General features: G+C 41.1%; 1 protein-coding gene across 1 annotated transcript; it reads left to right on the forward strand.

Moving 5' to 3' along the window:
• The first annotated feature begins 794 nt into the window (after positions 1–794).
• LOC113911250 (prolactin induced protein) lies at positions 795–6437 on the forward strand. The gene is made up of 4 exons (XM_027573588.1): positions 795–911; positions 2867–2972; positions 5797–5911; positions 6229–6437. Exons 1-4 carry the CDS (start codon positions 817–819, stop codon positions 6348–6350), a joined length of 438 nt encoding a protein of 145 aa, XP_027429389.1. The 5' UTR covers positions 795–816; the 3' UTR covers positions 6351–6437.
• Positions 6438–17667: the final 11230 nt, after the last annotated feature.

A 17667-nucleotide genomic window follows, 5' to 3' on the forward strand; every position in this document is an offset into this window, starting at 1 on the left:
TCAACCCAAAGTTTCAAATACACTTGCAACCAATATGGGTTCCAACCCTTTCAGCATTTATTGTCCCTTCTCAAACACCAGCTGAATTAGGATTCTCAAATAGAACCAACAGAATGTGTGTGCGTGTGTGTGTGTGTGTGTGCGCATGTTCATGTTATAGCCCCTGAAGTTAAGGACTTAACAATCACACACAAATTCGTGCCACCCAGTTTTATAGTCTTAATTTCCCAGCATCCAGAGCAGCCCATCTCTAGTTTTCTCCCCTGTCATGATTGGTGCTGGCCCCTAGGAGAATCCTGATCACCCTAGCAGCCCTATGAAATCTTTTGAAGAACATCTCCTCTTGAACTTATTATAAGGGGATCAAGCAAAGGTGTCCTACAGCTGTAATCTGAAATCTGCTACCACAGCCAGTAGCAGTCTCTTTAGAGACTAGGGGAGCAGACTGTTTTTACGGCTACATACAGCAGGCATATGATTATGAGGGAAAAGAAAACATTTCTGTAAGCTAGGAAAGAGCTGCTATGTTTTTTGAGGTCCTGGCTATTCTGAGAAACTCTGGTATACTACGTAAATGAGGAAGGATAATCTAACTCCTTTCCCAGACTCGAACACTGTAGCTGAATGTTGACTTTTTCCATAGAAAAACAAACTTTAGGTCAACAATGGAAAGAGCATGAGTGGGAAGGATAATTGGGTAATTGACCTCATGGATCCGCTTGGCAGCTCTCCCACTTCCTCGATCTACATATAAGGAGTATGCTGGGCACCTGGGACAGTACTTCTCTAGGACATCACATTCCTGTCTCGTCCAACATGCACCTTCTCCAGCTCCTGTTCAGAGCCGGCCCCGGCGTCCTGCTCATAGTTCTCTGTCTGCAGCTGGGGACCAACAAAGCTCAGGAAGACAAGTGAGCCAAGCCTTTTTCTTCCTCACAAAAATCCTTTCAGGGAGGGCTCCTATCCTAGCCTGGAAATCTATATATCCCTTCCTGAAAACTTTTCAACTTCCCAGAACTCCAGTCCCAGGGACACTTATAAACCCCAGGTCAAGTCCCACTTCTCTCCTCTTAGAAGTCCTATCAACTCCCCTCATATTTCCACTGGATGCTTCTAGGTTGTCCATGGAAATATGGCACCCAGTGTGCGTAAAGGCTGTAATTAACAATCAGTCTTGCTCTTTGGTTCTGATCTACATCCTGTCCATAGTCTACACCTTTGTTAGATTTCTGCTCAGTAAACTTTATGTTCTCACACCTCGTCTCCTAGAACAGAATGTTTAGCAGGTCTGTGAGTTTCAGTGATAGCTTTGAGCAATTTTGGCAGGACTCACTAAAGGATCAGAGACCTTGATCATTGATCCTTGACCACATGGTCTGAAGTTAAGCTAGCCCAGCAGCTTAGACATTCTCCCTACTCTGAAGCCCAAAGACAAAAGAAAGTACACACTCACCCACCACCCACAGTAGGATCCAGGAGCACAGGTTCAGAAGCCAAATCATTGAGGGTACATACTTGAAGGAAGCAGGAAAATTGGGCAAAATGAAGTAGGAAATGGAGCAGGGTCTGGGAGAAGCAGGGACACTTGGCAAATCTAGAGGGTTTTCTTTACGGGAATATGGTTTTGAATGCTGGGTTTTTAGGTTGTGATTCTGATGGTACCCTCTGTGGCATGACCAGATATCCTCTCCTGGATGGAGTAAACCCTTCAGAGTTTTGACAAGTTGGTATAGTGGAGGCCAGTGTCCTAAGAAACATTGAGTAGGGGTAGGTTCAGATACAGATGTCACCCCACCCTGAGATGGGGCAGCAAGTCATTGAAATAAGCTACACTAATTAGGGTGATCAGCCATTACCGTTTGCTCAGGAATTTCTCGGTGTTAGCGCTAAAAGGCCCTCATCCCAGGAAGCTCCTCACTCCCAGGCAAGCTGATCTGATCACTCACTCTAGCTAAGCTGGTCATTTTATCAATCCTAAATTCATTTATAAATGAGAGGAATTTTGGAGACACTTAAGTCTTCACACCCTTTCCTGTGCACTTCGCACTAGAGCAACTGGTACAAGAAATGGGATATCTCCAAAATCTGAGATGCTTTACTCCAGTAAAATGGGACCATGAAGCATTGTAGCCAAAAGCCTGAATTTCCTCCTGTCCCACCCAACACCAAAAGAGCTCAACCAGGAGTTTCTGGAAGAGACAAAGTAAGTCTCCTAGTCCTGAACCCAGTTCTCCCTGATGGAAGAATCCTTGACTTCCCTCTGCCTCCATTTCCTTTTCCCATCAGATTGTGGTATGTGGCTTGAAAATAGGGTAGCATCTAAAGTTCCCAAATATGGCCATGTGTCCAAATTCACTGCAGAGCTAAAGAAATACAAATTCCTAGGCCCCACCAGGAACCAAAGAAGGAGGATCTCAAGGATGACTCTAAAAATTCCTCCAGTGCATTAAGATGTTTAAGGTTTAGTATGATTCTGTTGATATGGAATATTTCTACTAACAATGACTTGAGCCTTCCCACTTAGTAGACAATCAACAGAACTTGGAGGATTTTATTAAGAAATGACATGTGACATTGTATTTTTATTCTTTTTTAATTTATTTTTTTGTCAGTGGAAAGAACAATGATGCTCTGTTTTAAATAAAGCATCAAAGTTGTTTTATTAAACAAAACAAAGTCTGTAGAAAACAACCAAACCAAACAAGGATCAAGGATTTCCAAGGGTTCTGATGCTCAGCAAATGATTCAGATCCCATCATCCCCTTCCCCTTGCACCTTCCCTGTGCCCTCTGCTCTGCTCATTGTGCTCGTCTCTCTTGTGGACAGATCTCTGATTTCTGCCCTGCTTCTCTTTTCCCAAAACCAGTCGAAGAGTGATAACAATGAACTTGCAGATGCCCCAAACAGCAGAAGAAAATGAAGAAGTCACTCTGAAGCTTACAGTTGGAACAGAATTAAGAGAATGTATGGTGGTAAGTAGAGGCCTGGGGAAGTAAACTCAAGAAAACTCTGACTCCTTAGGTATGAGTACAATTAGATTAGTCTCTCACTTTACTGTTGCATATTATACTTAATAAAATGCTGAATAGCAATCCTCATGCTCCCAGTTCTCATATGTATTATGCTACTTGAGCCCCAGAACAATCATCAGACCTTGGGGAAGATTACTATTCTCATTTTACAGATGAAGGAACTGGATCCAAAGAGGTGTAGGAAGGATAAGAAGGAAAGAAAGAATGAGTAGTGAGAAAAGCAGAGCTGAGAGGAAGAAGAGAGGAGAAGTGTAAGAGCTGGGGGAGAAGAGGTAAGACATCCTCTAAGGTCCTGGACATGATTGTTCGAGATGAGGGGTGGGATAGGGGGTTCTCACAAGGAAAACTGCAACCCCATCCAGTGGATTGAGGCAGGTGGGCACAAGAGCGATGTTGCAGAGAACACATGGGGTATGATTCCCTCCCCTGCAGTAAGCTCTGAGCAGAGGTTGTGTTCATTGCCTCTCCCTCTGCCCTTTTGCTCTACCATCAGTAGTTCATTCTCGTTCCAGCCTCCTCTCCCCAACAAGGAGCCCACACTCTCCTCCCCACTTTCTCCAATTCAGCAGTTGTGGGAGGGAGGTCCGATCCCTTTACTAGATCAGAGGTTCTCAAATGGAAATGCATGTAAGTCTCACCTGTGCATTATCACTCCTGTTTGGCTGCTCTGGGCCATGAGGAAAAGGGGTCTGTGTAGGTTTAATCCACAGAGGCTCTTCCCCAGGAAACAGTGTGTCTTCTCCTCCCTGCCAGCAACCTTCTCACATGCTGTCACGCACACACAATCTGCCCCTTGTTAGCTACCACTGTTCTAGGGCCAAGACCCAGGCGTCTCCACACTGACTCCTTCCAGAAGGGCACTCTCTCAGGCAGCACAAGCATTTTTCCTATGGCAGGAGTTTCCTAACTCAAATTAGATTTACGTATGATGATTAAATCAAACACAAAATTGGGAGCATGAAGACTGTTATTCATAAGAATACATTCTAAAAATGGCCCCATACCTGTAAGAGAAAGATTTCTGATCACTGAGCAAAGAACAACACAGCTACTTTGTCAAATTTGTCTGTTTACAGTTCAAGAATATGAAACTTGTATGTTAATTGGGGGTGGGAGGGAGGCCACATCATAATTTTTCAATTTTGTGTTTTATTTATCATAACCACAGATGACAAAAGGAATGAGAATGTCTTGTGATAATGGTAGTTTCTGGTGATGATAGATAATGAAACACCATTTCCACCTGAGAAAGTGATAGGTGTAAAAAAAAGTGTGTTTAATCAACAAAATCACATGTGAAATACTTTTGTGCTACAGTAATTATAAGGACTATGTTTTAAGAACAATGCTAACACAATAAAATAAGGCAATCTTTTTAAAACCTACCCAAGTACAAGGAATCTCATAAAATAAATGATATTGTAAATTAGAAAGAATTTGTAGGAAATTTTCTTAATTCTGGTCAACAATTTTTATTTGTAGCTTCTTTTTTTTTAGGATTTTATTTACTTATTTGACAGGGAGAGATAGTGAGAGAGAGAGAGCACAAGGAGGGGGAGCGGCAGGCAGAGGGAGAAGCAGGCTCCCTGCTGAGCAAGGAGCCCAATGTGGGACTCGATCCCAGGACTCCGGGATCATGACCTGAGTCGAAGCAGACACTCAACCATCTGAGCCACCCAGGGGTCCCAAGGGTAGGGTTCTTGAAAGAAACACCTGGATCTTCAAAATATTCTGAGTAAAATTCCAATGGTGAGAACACTTGAATTCGCTGTTTGGAGCTGACGGGCTATTCGGTGCACGGTTGCCAGTTACCTGGGCAAGCTTCAGGAGATAGGCAGATGGCCCCAGCCATGACCATGCAACCCCATGATAATGTCCCCATGTTCAAGGTAGTGATGAGTGCAGGCAATATTTTGAGATATATAAACCTGCCAAGTAATACTAACATATCTATGTTTCTCTTCACGATAAAAGCATACACACTGCTAATGCCACTTAGGATCTTTGATGACATAACAGGAGGAATACTCAATTTCAGTGAGATGTTAATAAAATAAAGATGCAATTTCTTTCCATCTGAGTTCACAGACCCTCTGGGTCTATGAACTCCAGGATAACACCCCCGTGCTGAACACTAACCAGACAAAAACTTCCTAATGCTGCTGAAACTTACATATCTCAAGTTGTAAACCCCTCTCAAATTAAAAAAGGAAATTTACCTTCAAGATTTCCTTTGTTTATCTTACAGCCAACTTTGGTAAGTAACTGTTTTCCTCTCACAACCAAGGAAAGAGAGATTGAGAGATGTCACTGCAATCATCAAAGGTCACAGAGTTCGAGAGGAGCATGGTTCTGGCAACAAGACCTGGTTTTGGTCTCCACACCCAAGAGCCACGCTGTGGTCACAGACCAGTTCCTGAAATCCCTGGCCAGGGAACAACAGCAAACCTGCTCTCCAGTGAAGGCTGCCCCAGAATGAGTTCTCCTTGCCCTGTCAATTCACTAACTCTTCCTTTCAGAGCCCAGACCCACGGTGGCACTAAAGCAGGAATTTGAGGACATGTTGACAGAAAACCTGACCTAGACTTTTGTTCCCAAAATGATACTACAAAAGTGGACTCCACGGTGCCTCTGGTCTACATCCGTCCCTGCTCTTTGCACATGAAAGATGTTGTCCTCCTTCTTCACGCTCTCTTGCCTTTCTCTCCCTTTCCCACTCCCCAGATTAACACAGGGTCCTCTCTGCCCACCTCCTCCTCCACAGATTAAAACTTCCCTCCGAGGCAGCCATACAATGGATGGTCCTTTTAATTATATTTACACCGCCTGCCTCTGTGAGGATTATCCAAGAACTTTCTACTGGGACTTTGAAGTCAATAGTAAGTATAGGGGTCATCCAAAGGAAGAACTATCCACTAGGGCAGGGGAAACCATAAAGAGAAATGTGACTCCGGATGTGGAGCAGAATGTCGGGCAGAAGGGTGGAGAGAAAGGAGGAAAGAAGAGGGGAGAGTGGATGGGGACTATGCCCACGTCTGAAAGTGGAGGGGTTGTGTGAGAAAAGCTTAAGGGAGATACATTTGCAAATGATTTAGGGAAACTGGGCCCTAGTAAGGAGGTGCCTGAAACTAGTAGAAAAGCCAGGAAATGGGGTTAGAGTGTTATCAGAGAAGATCTTTGTCCTTGTCTCTTTCAGGAACTATGGCAATAGCAGCAATGGTCCACATTATTGAAAAAGAAGGTATCTGCCCTAATAAGGCAGTGGTGCCCAATGGACAAAAATATTTCTATACCATTCGGGGTATACAGGTAGTCTGATCTTGGTGGAAGCCCTTGTCTAACTGCCCCCCAGGGTGGTTCCTTTAAGGAAACTTGGCTGGAATATCTGTTGTGGTCTGTAAAATAAACTTCTCACAAACTTCTCTGTGTTTTGTGGTGTCTTCCCTTCCAAACCTATCCCAGAGGAGCCTCACAGCACCCAGAATTTCTAGAACTTTGTTATCTCAAAGAACTGTTACTGAGGAGTTTATGGGTTCTCATTGCCCATTGGTATGAAGAATGAGAGATGAAGAAATAGAGAAGACTCACAGAATCTGAAATTCTCTGGGCTCCTAAATATGATGCCCCTTCCTGTACCCACGCCCTGTGTTTCCTTACTGTAGGGAAAAACTCAGAAAGCTAGGTGATGCCAGGTGTTAGTGGAAAATGAAGGGCTATGGGAGCCATTAAGCACTGCTGGTGGCCTTTTGGAGAACCATCTGACATTATGTAATCAAATCAATTCTGCACATACCATATAACCCAGCACCTCCACAAATAGAAGTGATGGTAAGAGACCCTGGGTTCCTAGGTCAATATATTCTAGCTATCAAAGACAAAGCACCACTGAATAACCATTTTTCTAAAATATATGCCACATCTTGAAGGACATCACCATAACCCTAAACGGTGGTGATCTCCAAACTATCTCCTTAGCTGCTCATTTATGAGGTTTTTTCCAGCATGCTGTAGGTGACCAGTAGTTTCCTGATGATGCCATTAATGCAAACTGGTAGATTCCTGGATCAGGTGCCCATTGTGGCAAGTCTTTCATTAAAAAAAAAAAAAAGATTCCCTTCATCTAAAGAGATATTAGATGAGATTCCATGTCTAAAAATCAGGTACTCTATAAGCTGTCGGATGGCAGTGCCGGCCAAGACACTGCAGGCAGGGAGGCTACATCCATACCTAGAATAGAGATCAACCTCAGTAGAGACAAACTATTGCCCCCTCAAGAGTCAAAGGGTCCAATGTCACCAGTGTATTCTCCAAATGGTCTCCCTGACGTTGAGGTCTCAGCATTTGTCTCTGGGCTGAAAGTTTGGCAGCCAAAACATCTAAATCACTTATGGTGAGAGGCACATGTACAATGTCGATGATCACTGCCTCACTGGCCATCACACAAGCATTGGAGTAGCTGAGAACAGAAGCTGCCTCATAACCACTGAACCAGTCATCCTATCCAACAAATTAATTGTTCAATGTCTCCTCTGTGTCAGATACTTTCTTGTGAGCATTAACATGAGACACAAAGAAGCACATACTTTGTAGTTCATATCCCTTGGTTCATCCAGATAGCCAACTCATTTGTAAACCACACCTGGGTGTTTTATCTCTAAAACCCAGTTATAAGAACTCCCCCACCCATGACGCTGCAGGCCAATCTGAAGGAGGAGTGTTAGTGCAGTAGAAGTAGTAGACATGAGAGAAGAACCACCTTTTTTCTGTAACTCTGGACCAAGTTGGATCTAATTGCAACTGTGCTATTTCCATTGTATGATGAATTGCTGCTGTACCCACCAAAATTATAATTTGTGGGTCAGCCAATACCTAAGTCATCATGGGATACTCTGGCCCCATAGTCATTTGGTGTTTCACGGTCAAGTATTAGGTCTCTACAGTGCCCATGTGCTCCTTTTCAAAAAAAAAAAAAAATAGTTCCATGCTGCATATGATATGATTGTATTTCAGAATCCTATTGGTCTACTCTGCAACTCTCTTCCTAGGTCTTACCAGAGGCTACACCCAGTGTCTTTAATCTACCATAGGAAAGATTAAACACATAGCATATAGAATATGCCAAGTGATATGGCCAAAATAAAGGGGACTTATTTTAGTTTGCTCAGACTGCCATAACAAAATACCAGAGTCTGGGTGGCTCAAACAACAGAAATTTATTTTCTCACAGCTCTGGAGGCAATAAGGCTAAGACGAGGGTGCCAGCATGGGTTCTTGTGAGGGCCCTCTTCCTGGCTTGCAGACCAGTACCTTCTCACTGTGTTCTCACATGGTGAAGAGAGGGGTCTGATGTCTTTCTCTTCTTATAAAGGCACCATTCTATCTTAACAGGACTCCACCTTTATGCCTTCATTTAACCTGAATCACCTCCTTAAAGGCCCTATCTCCAATACAGTCAGCAGAAGGGTGAGAGGGGTTAGGGCATCAACATATGAATTTTGGGAGGGACACAATTCAGGCATAGTAAGTAAACTTTTTCTCATGCCAAAGTTTGAACATGCTACAGAAACCCTTTTTTGCTCTGATACCACTCAAAACAGGTGTCTTTTTGAGTCACCCAATAATGTGACTGAATGTATCATTCACAAGTGTAGCAAATACTGCCTCCAAAATCCAAGGTCTTCCAAGTATTGCACTTCTCTTTTAGTGGTAGGTTATTCAAGGTGCAATAACTTTCTGGAAAAGATATTCTAGTGCATCCAGGTGGCTCAGTCAGTTAAGCATCCAACTCTTGATTTCAGCTCACATCATGATCTCAGGGTTGTGAGATCAAGCCCTGCATTGGGCCAGCTTGGGATTCTCTCTCTCCCTCTCTAAAAAAACAAAAAACAAAAACAAAACAAAACAAAAAACCTTTAGCATGCCCCAGACCACTGAACCCCTAAAAACTTCACTGATGGGGTAGTCCCCTAAAGATGTGCATTGTACAGGTGTCTTACCAGAATATCTACAGTGCTTGCCACTTCCTGATCAGCAGATCTGATTAATACAATATCATCAAGATATGGACCAGAATTCTGTTCAATGTCAAGATGATCAAGGTACCCATATTATAACAGGCATTAGGAAAGTTCATATAGTACCAGGGTAAAACTGTGAATATGTATGGCTGCCCATCCAGGCAAACATAAACTGCTCTTGATCTTTTTATCTGATGAGAAAAAAAAGAAGCATTAATCATATCAGTTACTACATAGTAAGTGCCAGAGATTATGCTTATCTTTTCTTGTAAAGATACCATATCTGATATGGCAGCTGTCAAGGGACTTTTTTGTGTGTCTGTTCATTTATTTGTTTACAGTAGCCAGCCATGGCCCATTTTCATCCATTTGACTTTGCATGAGCCAGACTGCTGAGTTAAAAGAGATATAATTCTGAGCACCACCCACCATCCTTTAATTCTTTAAGTGTGGCACTTATCTCTACCATCCCACTAGAATAAATTGTGACTTACTTTCTTAGCTTGGGGATGCAATTTCACCAGATCCCACTTACCCATTTCAATCATAATAGTGCTTACTCCACAGGTCAGGGAACCTATGTAAAGGTTCTGCATCTGTTTATTATATTCATCCAGTTATGCATTTAGGGACCAGAGAAATGACCACAGCATAAGAAAAAGTGTACTCACTCTGAGATGGCTTGGACCAGGACCCCATTTATCTCCTGGCTTCCATAAGCCACATTATACCATGGAGGCATGATAGCATTTTGGTATCAGTCTCAGCTTAGAACCAGTATCCAACATCCTCAAAAGATTGGTATTTCCTCATTCTCCAGATATAATTATTCTGGTGAATGACCAGAAGTCTCTCTGAAGAAAGACTGAGGTAATATATACTACAAACACATGCTGTGATGTTGCAAGTTACTTCCTCAAGGGGACCCAGTCTTTCTTTGAATCAATAGGCTCCGAGAGCTAACTCTGGTCTGGAAACTAGGAGAAGGACTATGATTTGCCATTATGTTTGCCAACATCAGCTTTCTGCTTATTCAGTCTTGAACTTTTTGTATATATAAGTTAAACAATCCCCTGATGTCTTTCCACACATCCTTCTCCTATGAACACCACGGTCAACTAGCCATCACCAAATATACCTGTTGGCAAATTTCCCATTATAATTTTGGCCTTGCTGCCAGTTACTTTAATTATTATAACCTTGTCTCCAACAGTTAAGTGCCAATTCCAGGCCTCTGCTAGTTCAGAATCCTATAAACCCCACTGATACAAGGGAATGTAGATCTATAGCAGCATTTTCTATTCCACCCCAACCTAGAGAGGAAGTCCACCAATGAACTTAACAATTCCAGTGCCCCACCATTCCACTAGCATTCCTTACTGTTTTACCAACAGGTATGTCTTTGGGGATTTCTCAAGTAGCAAAATCATCTAATTGATTCTCTGGCCTTGTATAATACATCCACTCTGGCATGCTCTACTCCCTGAGTCTTTTGAATCCTTCCTAAATACTCTGACCAGTTTGAGCATATCCACATTATTTTCTCTAGGTCACCACATTTCCAAAATTTAAGGGACCAGCAGAATATCAGACTTGTTCCAGGTATTCTTTGCCAGGAACTTAAGTCCTGAGTCATGGGAGAGTGCCTCTCTGTAAGCACCTTCCAAAATCCAAAATCCCAATGATCCCTATCCCTGACATTCATGCTTTTGTGTAATTTCCTTCCCTTGAGAGCAGGCAGGAGCAATGACTTCCTCCTAACCAGTGGAACATAGCAAAGTTAATGAGATGTCACTTACTTACTCAGGCCCTGGCAATCAACAAAAGCTTAACAGGAGACAAAACAGCAAGAGCGACCTGCAGTTTGGTGCTAGTGCAGCTCTGGAAAATACCTGGGCTCACCCAACTCAAGCCCCAGGCAGCACAGCCTGGCCCACTAACAATAGAGGGACTAAATAGGCAAAGAAAGCCATTACAGACAACCGGACTGAAGGCAAAAGTGGCTCAGACACAACAGTAGGGTGCATATAACACACAGGAAACAACCTGAAGTGCCGGGTTCTGGTGAACAGGGAACATTGCACAACAGGGCACTACAGGACCTCTTCTTTATAAAGCCACTACTTTCAAGAGCAGGAGAGATAGCTGACTTTACTAACACATAGAAACACACACAGAGTGTTAGACAAATAAGGAGACAGAGGAGTATGTCCCAAATGAAAGAATAGGACAAAATCACAGCAAGAGAGCTCAACAAAATGGAGATAAGTAATAGGCCTGATAGAGAATTTAAAGTAATGGTCATAGGGGTGCCTGGGTGGCGCAGTCAGTTAAGCATCTGACTCTTGGTTTCTGCTCAGGTCGTGATCTCAGGGTCATGAGACTGAGCCCCACGTCAGGCTCCACACTGAGTTTAGAGTCTGCTTAAGACTCTCTCTCCCTCCCCCTTTGCCCCCCCAAATAAATAAATAAATCTTTTTTAAAAAATAAAATAATAGTCATAAGCATACTCACTGGACTTAAGAAAAGGGTAGAAGAGCTCAGTAAGACCCTCAACAAAGAGATAGAAAACATAAAAAAGAAACAATCAGAAACAAAGAACACAATAACTGAACTTAAAAATACATCAGATGGAATAAATAGGCTAAAGGAAGCAGAAGAATAAATCAGTGACCAGAGGATAGAGTAATGGAAAGCAATCAAGCCGAACAGCAGAAAAAGAATAATAAATGAAAACAGATTAAGGGAACTCAACAACACCATCAAGCATAACAACTTTCACGTTATAGGGATCCTGGAAGGAAAAGAGAGAGAAAAGGGGGTAGGAAATTTATTTGAAGAAACAAATAGCTGAAAACTTCCTGAATCTGGGGAAGGGAACAGAAATCCAGATTCAGGAAGCACAAAGAACCCCCAGCAAAATCAACCAAATGAGGTCCACACCAAGACACAGAGTAATTAAAATGACAGAAAGTAGTGATAAACAGAGAAGTTTAAAAGCAGCAAGAGAAAAGAAAACATTATATATAAGGGAAATCTCATAAGGCTATCAGCTGATTTTTCAGCAGACACTTTGCAGGCCAGAAGGGAGTGGCATGATATATTCAAAGTGCTAAAAGGAAAAAATGCAGCCAAAGTACTCCATCCAGCAAGGCTATCATTCAGAATAAAATGAGAGATAAAGGGCTTCCCAGACAAACAAAAGTTGAAGGAATTCATGACCACTAAACCAGCCCTACAAGAAATGTTAAATGTTGGGGCGCCTGGGTGGCTCAGTTGTTAAGCGTTTGCCTTCGGCTCAGGTCATGATCCCAGGGTCCTGGGATCGAGCTCCGCATTGGGCTCCCTGCTCGGCGGAGAGCCTGCTTCTCCCTCTCCCACTCCCCCTGCTTGTGTTCCCTCTTTCACTGTGTCTCTCTCTGTCAGGTAAATAAATAAAATCTTAAAAAAAAAAAAAAAGAAATGTTAAATGTCAAAGGGGACTCTTTAAGTGGAAAGGAAAGACCATAAGCAGGAGTAAGAAAAATAGAAAGAAAAAAAGCAGTAAAATTAAGTATATAAAAATCAGTTAAGGGAATCACAAAATAAAAAGATGTAAAGCATGACACCATATAGCTAAAATGTGAAGCGGGGGGTAGTGAGGACTGAAATTTTAGTGCTTTTAGAATGGGTTCAAATTTAAGTGACCATCAACTTAGTATAGACTGCTATGTGCATAATATGTTATATATAAACCTAAAGGTAACTACAAATCAAGAACTGGTAATACATATGCAAAAAATAAAGAGAAGGAATCCAAGTATATCACTAAAGAAAGCTAGCAAACCATGAGAGAAAACAGCAAGAGAAGAAAAGAGAACTACAAAAACAACCACAAAACAAGTAACAAAATGGCAATGAGTACATACCTATCAATAATTACTTTGAATGTAAATGGACTAAACACCCCAGTCAAAAGACATAGGGAGATGCAATGCATAAAAAAGCAAGACTCTTCTATATGTTGCCTACAAGAGACTCATTTCAGGCCTAAAGACACGTGCACATTGGAAGTGAAGGGATGGAAAAGCATTTATCATGCAAATGGAAGTGAAAAGAAAGCTGGGGTAGCAATACTTAGACAAACATAAACCTTCAAAGAAAGACTGGGACAAGAGACAAAGAAGGACACTACATAATCATAAACAGAACAATCCAACAAGAAGATATAAAAATTGTAAATAGTTTGCACCCAACATGGGAATACCCAAATACATAAAGCAGCTAATAACATAAAGGAAGTAATCAATAGTAATACAATAATAGTAGGAGACTTTAACACCCCAATTACATCAATGGAGAGATCATCCAAAAAGAAAATCAACAAGGAAATAGTGGCTGTGAATGACACATTGGACCAAATGGATTAAACAGATTTATTCAGAACATTCTATCCTAAAGCAGTAGAATACACCTTCTTTTCAATTGTACATGGAACATGCACCAGAATAGATCACATGTTAAGCCACAAAATAAGTCTTAACAAATTCAAAAAAATCAAAGTCATACCATGCATCTTTCCTGACCACAACACTATGAAACTAGAGATGAACCACAAGAAAAAATCTGGAAAGAAGACAAAACACAGAGGTTATATAACATGCCACTAAACAATGAATGGGTCAACCAAGAAATCAAAGAGGAAATTAAAAAAATACATAGAGACAAATGGAAATGAAAACAAACAGTCCAAAATCTTTTGGATACAGCAAAAACTTCCCTTCTAAGAGGGAAGTTTTTAGCAATACAGGCCCACCTCAAGAAACAAGAAAAGTCTCAAATAAACAACTTAACCTTATACCTAAAGGAGATAAGGACAGAAGAACAAACAAAACCCCAAACCAGTAGAAGGAAGGAAATAATAAAGATGAGAGCAGAAATAAACTAAATAGAAACTAAAAAAGAACAGTAGAACAGGTCAATGAAATCAGGAGTTGGTTCTTTGAAAAGATCAACAAAATTGATAAACCTTTGGCCATACTCATCAAATAAAAGAGAGAGAGGACTCAAATAAACAAAATCAGAAATGAAAGAGGAGAAATAACAACCAACACCACAGAAATACAAAGGACTATAACAATATTATGAAAAATTATATTCCAAAAAATTGGACATCTTAGAAGAAATGGATAAATTCCTGGAAGCATAACCTCCCAAAACTGAATCAAGAAGAAATAGAAAATTTTAACAGACCAATACCAGTAACAAAATTGAATCAGTAATCAAAGAACCCCGAACAAACAAAAGTCCAGGACTAGAGGCTTCCCAGGTGAATTCTACCAAACATTTGAAGAAGAACTAATAACTATTCCTCTCAAACTATTCCAAAAAGTAGAAGAGGAAGGAAAACTTCCAAATTCATTCCATGAAGGCAGCATTACCCTGACACCAAACCAGATAAAGACATTACAAGAGAGAGAGAGAGAGAGAGAGAACTACAGGTCAATATCTCTGATGAACATAGATGCAAAAATCCTCAACAAAATATTAGCAAACTAATCTAACAACAATACATTAAAGAAAATAATTCACCATGATCAAATGGGATTTATTCCCAGGATGTAAGGGCCGTTCAATATTTGCAAATCAACCAACATGATACATCACATCAACAAGTGAAAGGATAAAAACTATATGATCACTTCAATAGATGAAGAAAAAGCATTTGACAAAGTAAAACATCCATTCATATAAAAACCTTTAACAAAGTATGGTTAGAGGGAACATACCTCAATATAATAAAAACATGTTTCAACATAATATGAAAAACCCACAGCTAACATCATACTCAATGGTGAAAAACTGAGACATTTTTTTTCTTTTTTTTTATTCTTTTTTTTTATTGTTATGTTAATCACCATATATTACATCATTAGTTTTTGGTGCAGTGTTCCATGATTCATTGTTTGTTCATAACACCCAGTGCTCCATGCAGAACGTGCCCTCCTCAATACCCATCACCAGGCTAACCCATCCCCCTACCCCCCTCCCCTCTAGAACCCTCAGTTTGTTTTTCAGAGTCCATCATCTCTCATGGTTCGTCTCCCCCTCTGACATACTCCCCTTTTCTTCCTCTCCTGTTATCTTCTTCTTTTTCTTTTTTCTTAAAATATGTTGCATTATTTGTTTCAGAAGTACAGAACTGTGATTCAACAGTTTTGCACAATTCACAGCGCTCACCATAGCACATACCCTCCCCAATGTCTATCACCCAGCCACTCCATCCCTCCCACCCCCAACCACTCCAGTAACACTCAGTTTCTTTCCTGAGATTAAGAATTCCTCATATCAGTGAGGTCATGTGATACATGTCTTTCTCTGATTGACTTATTTCACTCAGCATAACACCCTCCAGTTCCATCCACGTCGTTGCAAATGGCAAGATCTCATTCCTTTTGATGGCTGCATAATATTCCATTGTGTATATATACCACCTCTTCTTTATCCATTCATCTGTCGATGGGCATCTTGGCTCTTTCCACAGTTTGGCTATGGTGGACATTGCTGCTATAAACATTGGGGTACACGTACCCCTTCGTGTCCCTACATTTGTATCTTTGTGGTAAATACCCAGTAGTGCAATTGCTGGATCGAACGGTAGCTCTAATTTCAACTGTTTGAGGAACCTCCATACTGTTTTCCAGAGGGGTTGCACCAGCTTGCATTCCCACCAACAGTGTAGGAGGGTTCCCCTTTCTCCACATCCCCGCCAACATCTGTCGTTCCCTGACTTGTTAATTTTAGCCATTCTGACGGGTGTGAGGTGGTATCTCATTGAGGTTTTGATTTGGATTTCCCTGATGCCGAGCGATGTTGAGCACTTTTTCATGTGCCTCTTGGCCATTTGGATGTCTTCTTTGGAGAAATGTCTGTTCATGTCTTCTGCCCATTTCTTGATCGGATTATTTGTTCTTTGGGTGTTGAGTTTGATAAGTTCTTTATAGATTTTGGATAATAGCCCTTTATCTGATATGTCATTTGCAAATATTTTCTCCCATTCTGTCGGTTGTCTTTTGGTTTTGTGGACTGTTTCTTTTGCTGTGCAAAAGCTTTTTATCTTGATGAAATCCCAATAGTTCATTTTTGCCCTGGCTTCCCGTGCCTTTGGCGATGTTTCTAGGAAGAAGTTGCTGCGGCTAAGGTCGAAAAGGTTGCTACCTGTGTTCTCCTTTAGGATTTTGATGGACTCCTGAAAACTGAGACATTTTTATTCACACTTTTATTCAACATAGTACTGGAAGTCCTAGACACAGCAGTCAGACAAGAAAAAGAAATAAAATCATCCAAATTGGGAAGAAAGAAATAAAACTTTCACTATGTGCAGATGACATGATACCATATATAGAAAACCCTAAAGACTCCACCAAAAAACTACTAGAACTGATAAATTAATTCAATAAGATCACAGGATACAAAATCAATATACAGAAATCTACTGTATTTCTATACACTAATAATGAAGCGGCAGAAAGAGAAATTAAGAAAACAATGCCATTTACCACTGCACCAAAAATAGTAAAATACCTAGGAATAAACTTAACCAAGGAGGTAAAAGACCTGTACTCTGAAAATTGTAAAACACTGATGAAAGAAATTGAAGGTGAGGGGCACTTGGGTGGCTCAGTCAGTTAAGCAACTGCCCTTGGCTCAGGTCATGATCCCAGAGTCCTGGGATCGAGTCCCACAACAGGCTCCCTGCTCAGCGGGGAGCCTGCTTCTCCCTCTCCCTCTGCCTGATGCTCCCTCTGTTTGTGCTCTCTCTGTCAAATAAATAAATAAAGTCTTTTATTTATTTGACAGAGAGACACAGTGAGAGAGGGAACACAAGCAGGGGGAGTGGGAGAGGGAGAAGCAGGCTTCCTGCAGAGCAGGGAGCCCGATGTGGGGCTCGATCCCAGGACTCTGGGATCATGACCTGAGCCTAAGGCAGACGCTTAACGACTGAGCCACCCAGGCACCCCATAAATAAAATCTTAAAAAAAAAAAAAAGAAAGAAATCGAAGATGACACAAACAAATAGAAAGATATTCCATGCTCATGGATTGGGAGAACCAATATTGTTAAAATGTCCATACTACACAAAGCAATCTACAGATTTAATGCAATCTCTACCAAAATACCAGTGGCATTTTCACAGAAATAGAACAAATAATCCCAAAATTTGTATGGAATCACAATGGTCCTTGAATAGCCAAAGCACTCCTGAAAAAGGAAAACAAAACTAGAGATAACACAATTCCAGATTTCAAGATATACTACAAAACTGTAATCAAAACAGTACGGTAGTGGCATAAAAACAGATACATAGATCAATAGAACAGACTAGAGAGTCCAGAAAAAAAACCAAACACGATTATACGGTCAATTAATCTTTGACAAAGGAGGCAAGAATATACAACGGGAAAAAGACATTCTCTTCAACAAATGGTGTTGGGAAAATTGGACAGTTGCATGCAAAAGAATGACACTGGACCACTCTCTTACACTATACAAAAAAATAAACTCAGAATGGATTAAAACCTAAATGTGAGACCTGAAACCATAATGATCCTAGAAGAGAGCACAGGCAGTAATTTCTC

This window comes from Zalophus californianus, chromosome 12 (genome assembly GCF_009762305.2).
Source record: "Zalophus californianus isolate mZalCal1 chromosome 12, mZalCal1.pri.v2, whole genome shotgun sequence".
NCBI lineage: Eukaryota > Metazoa > Chordata > Mammalia > Carnivora > Otariidae > Zalophus > Zalophus californianus.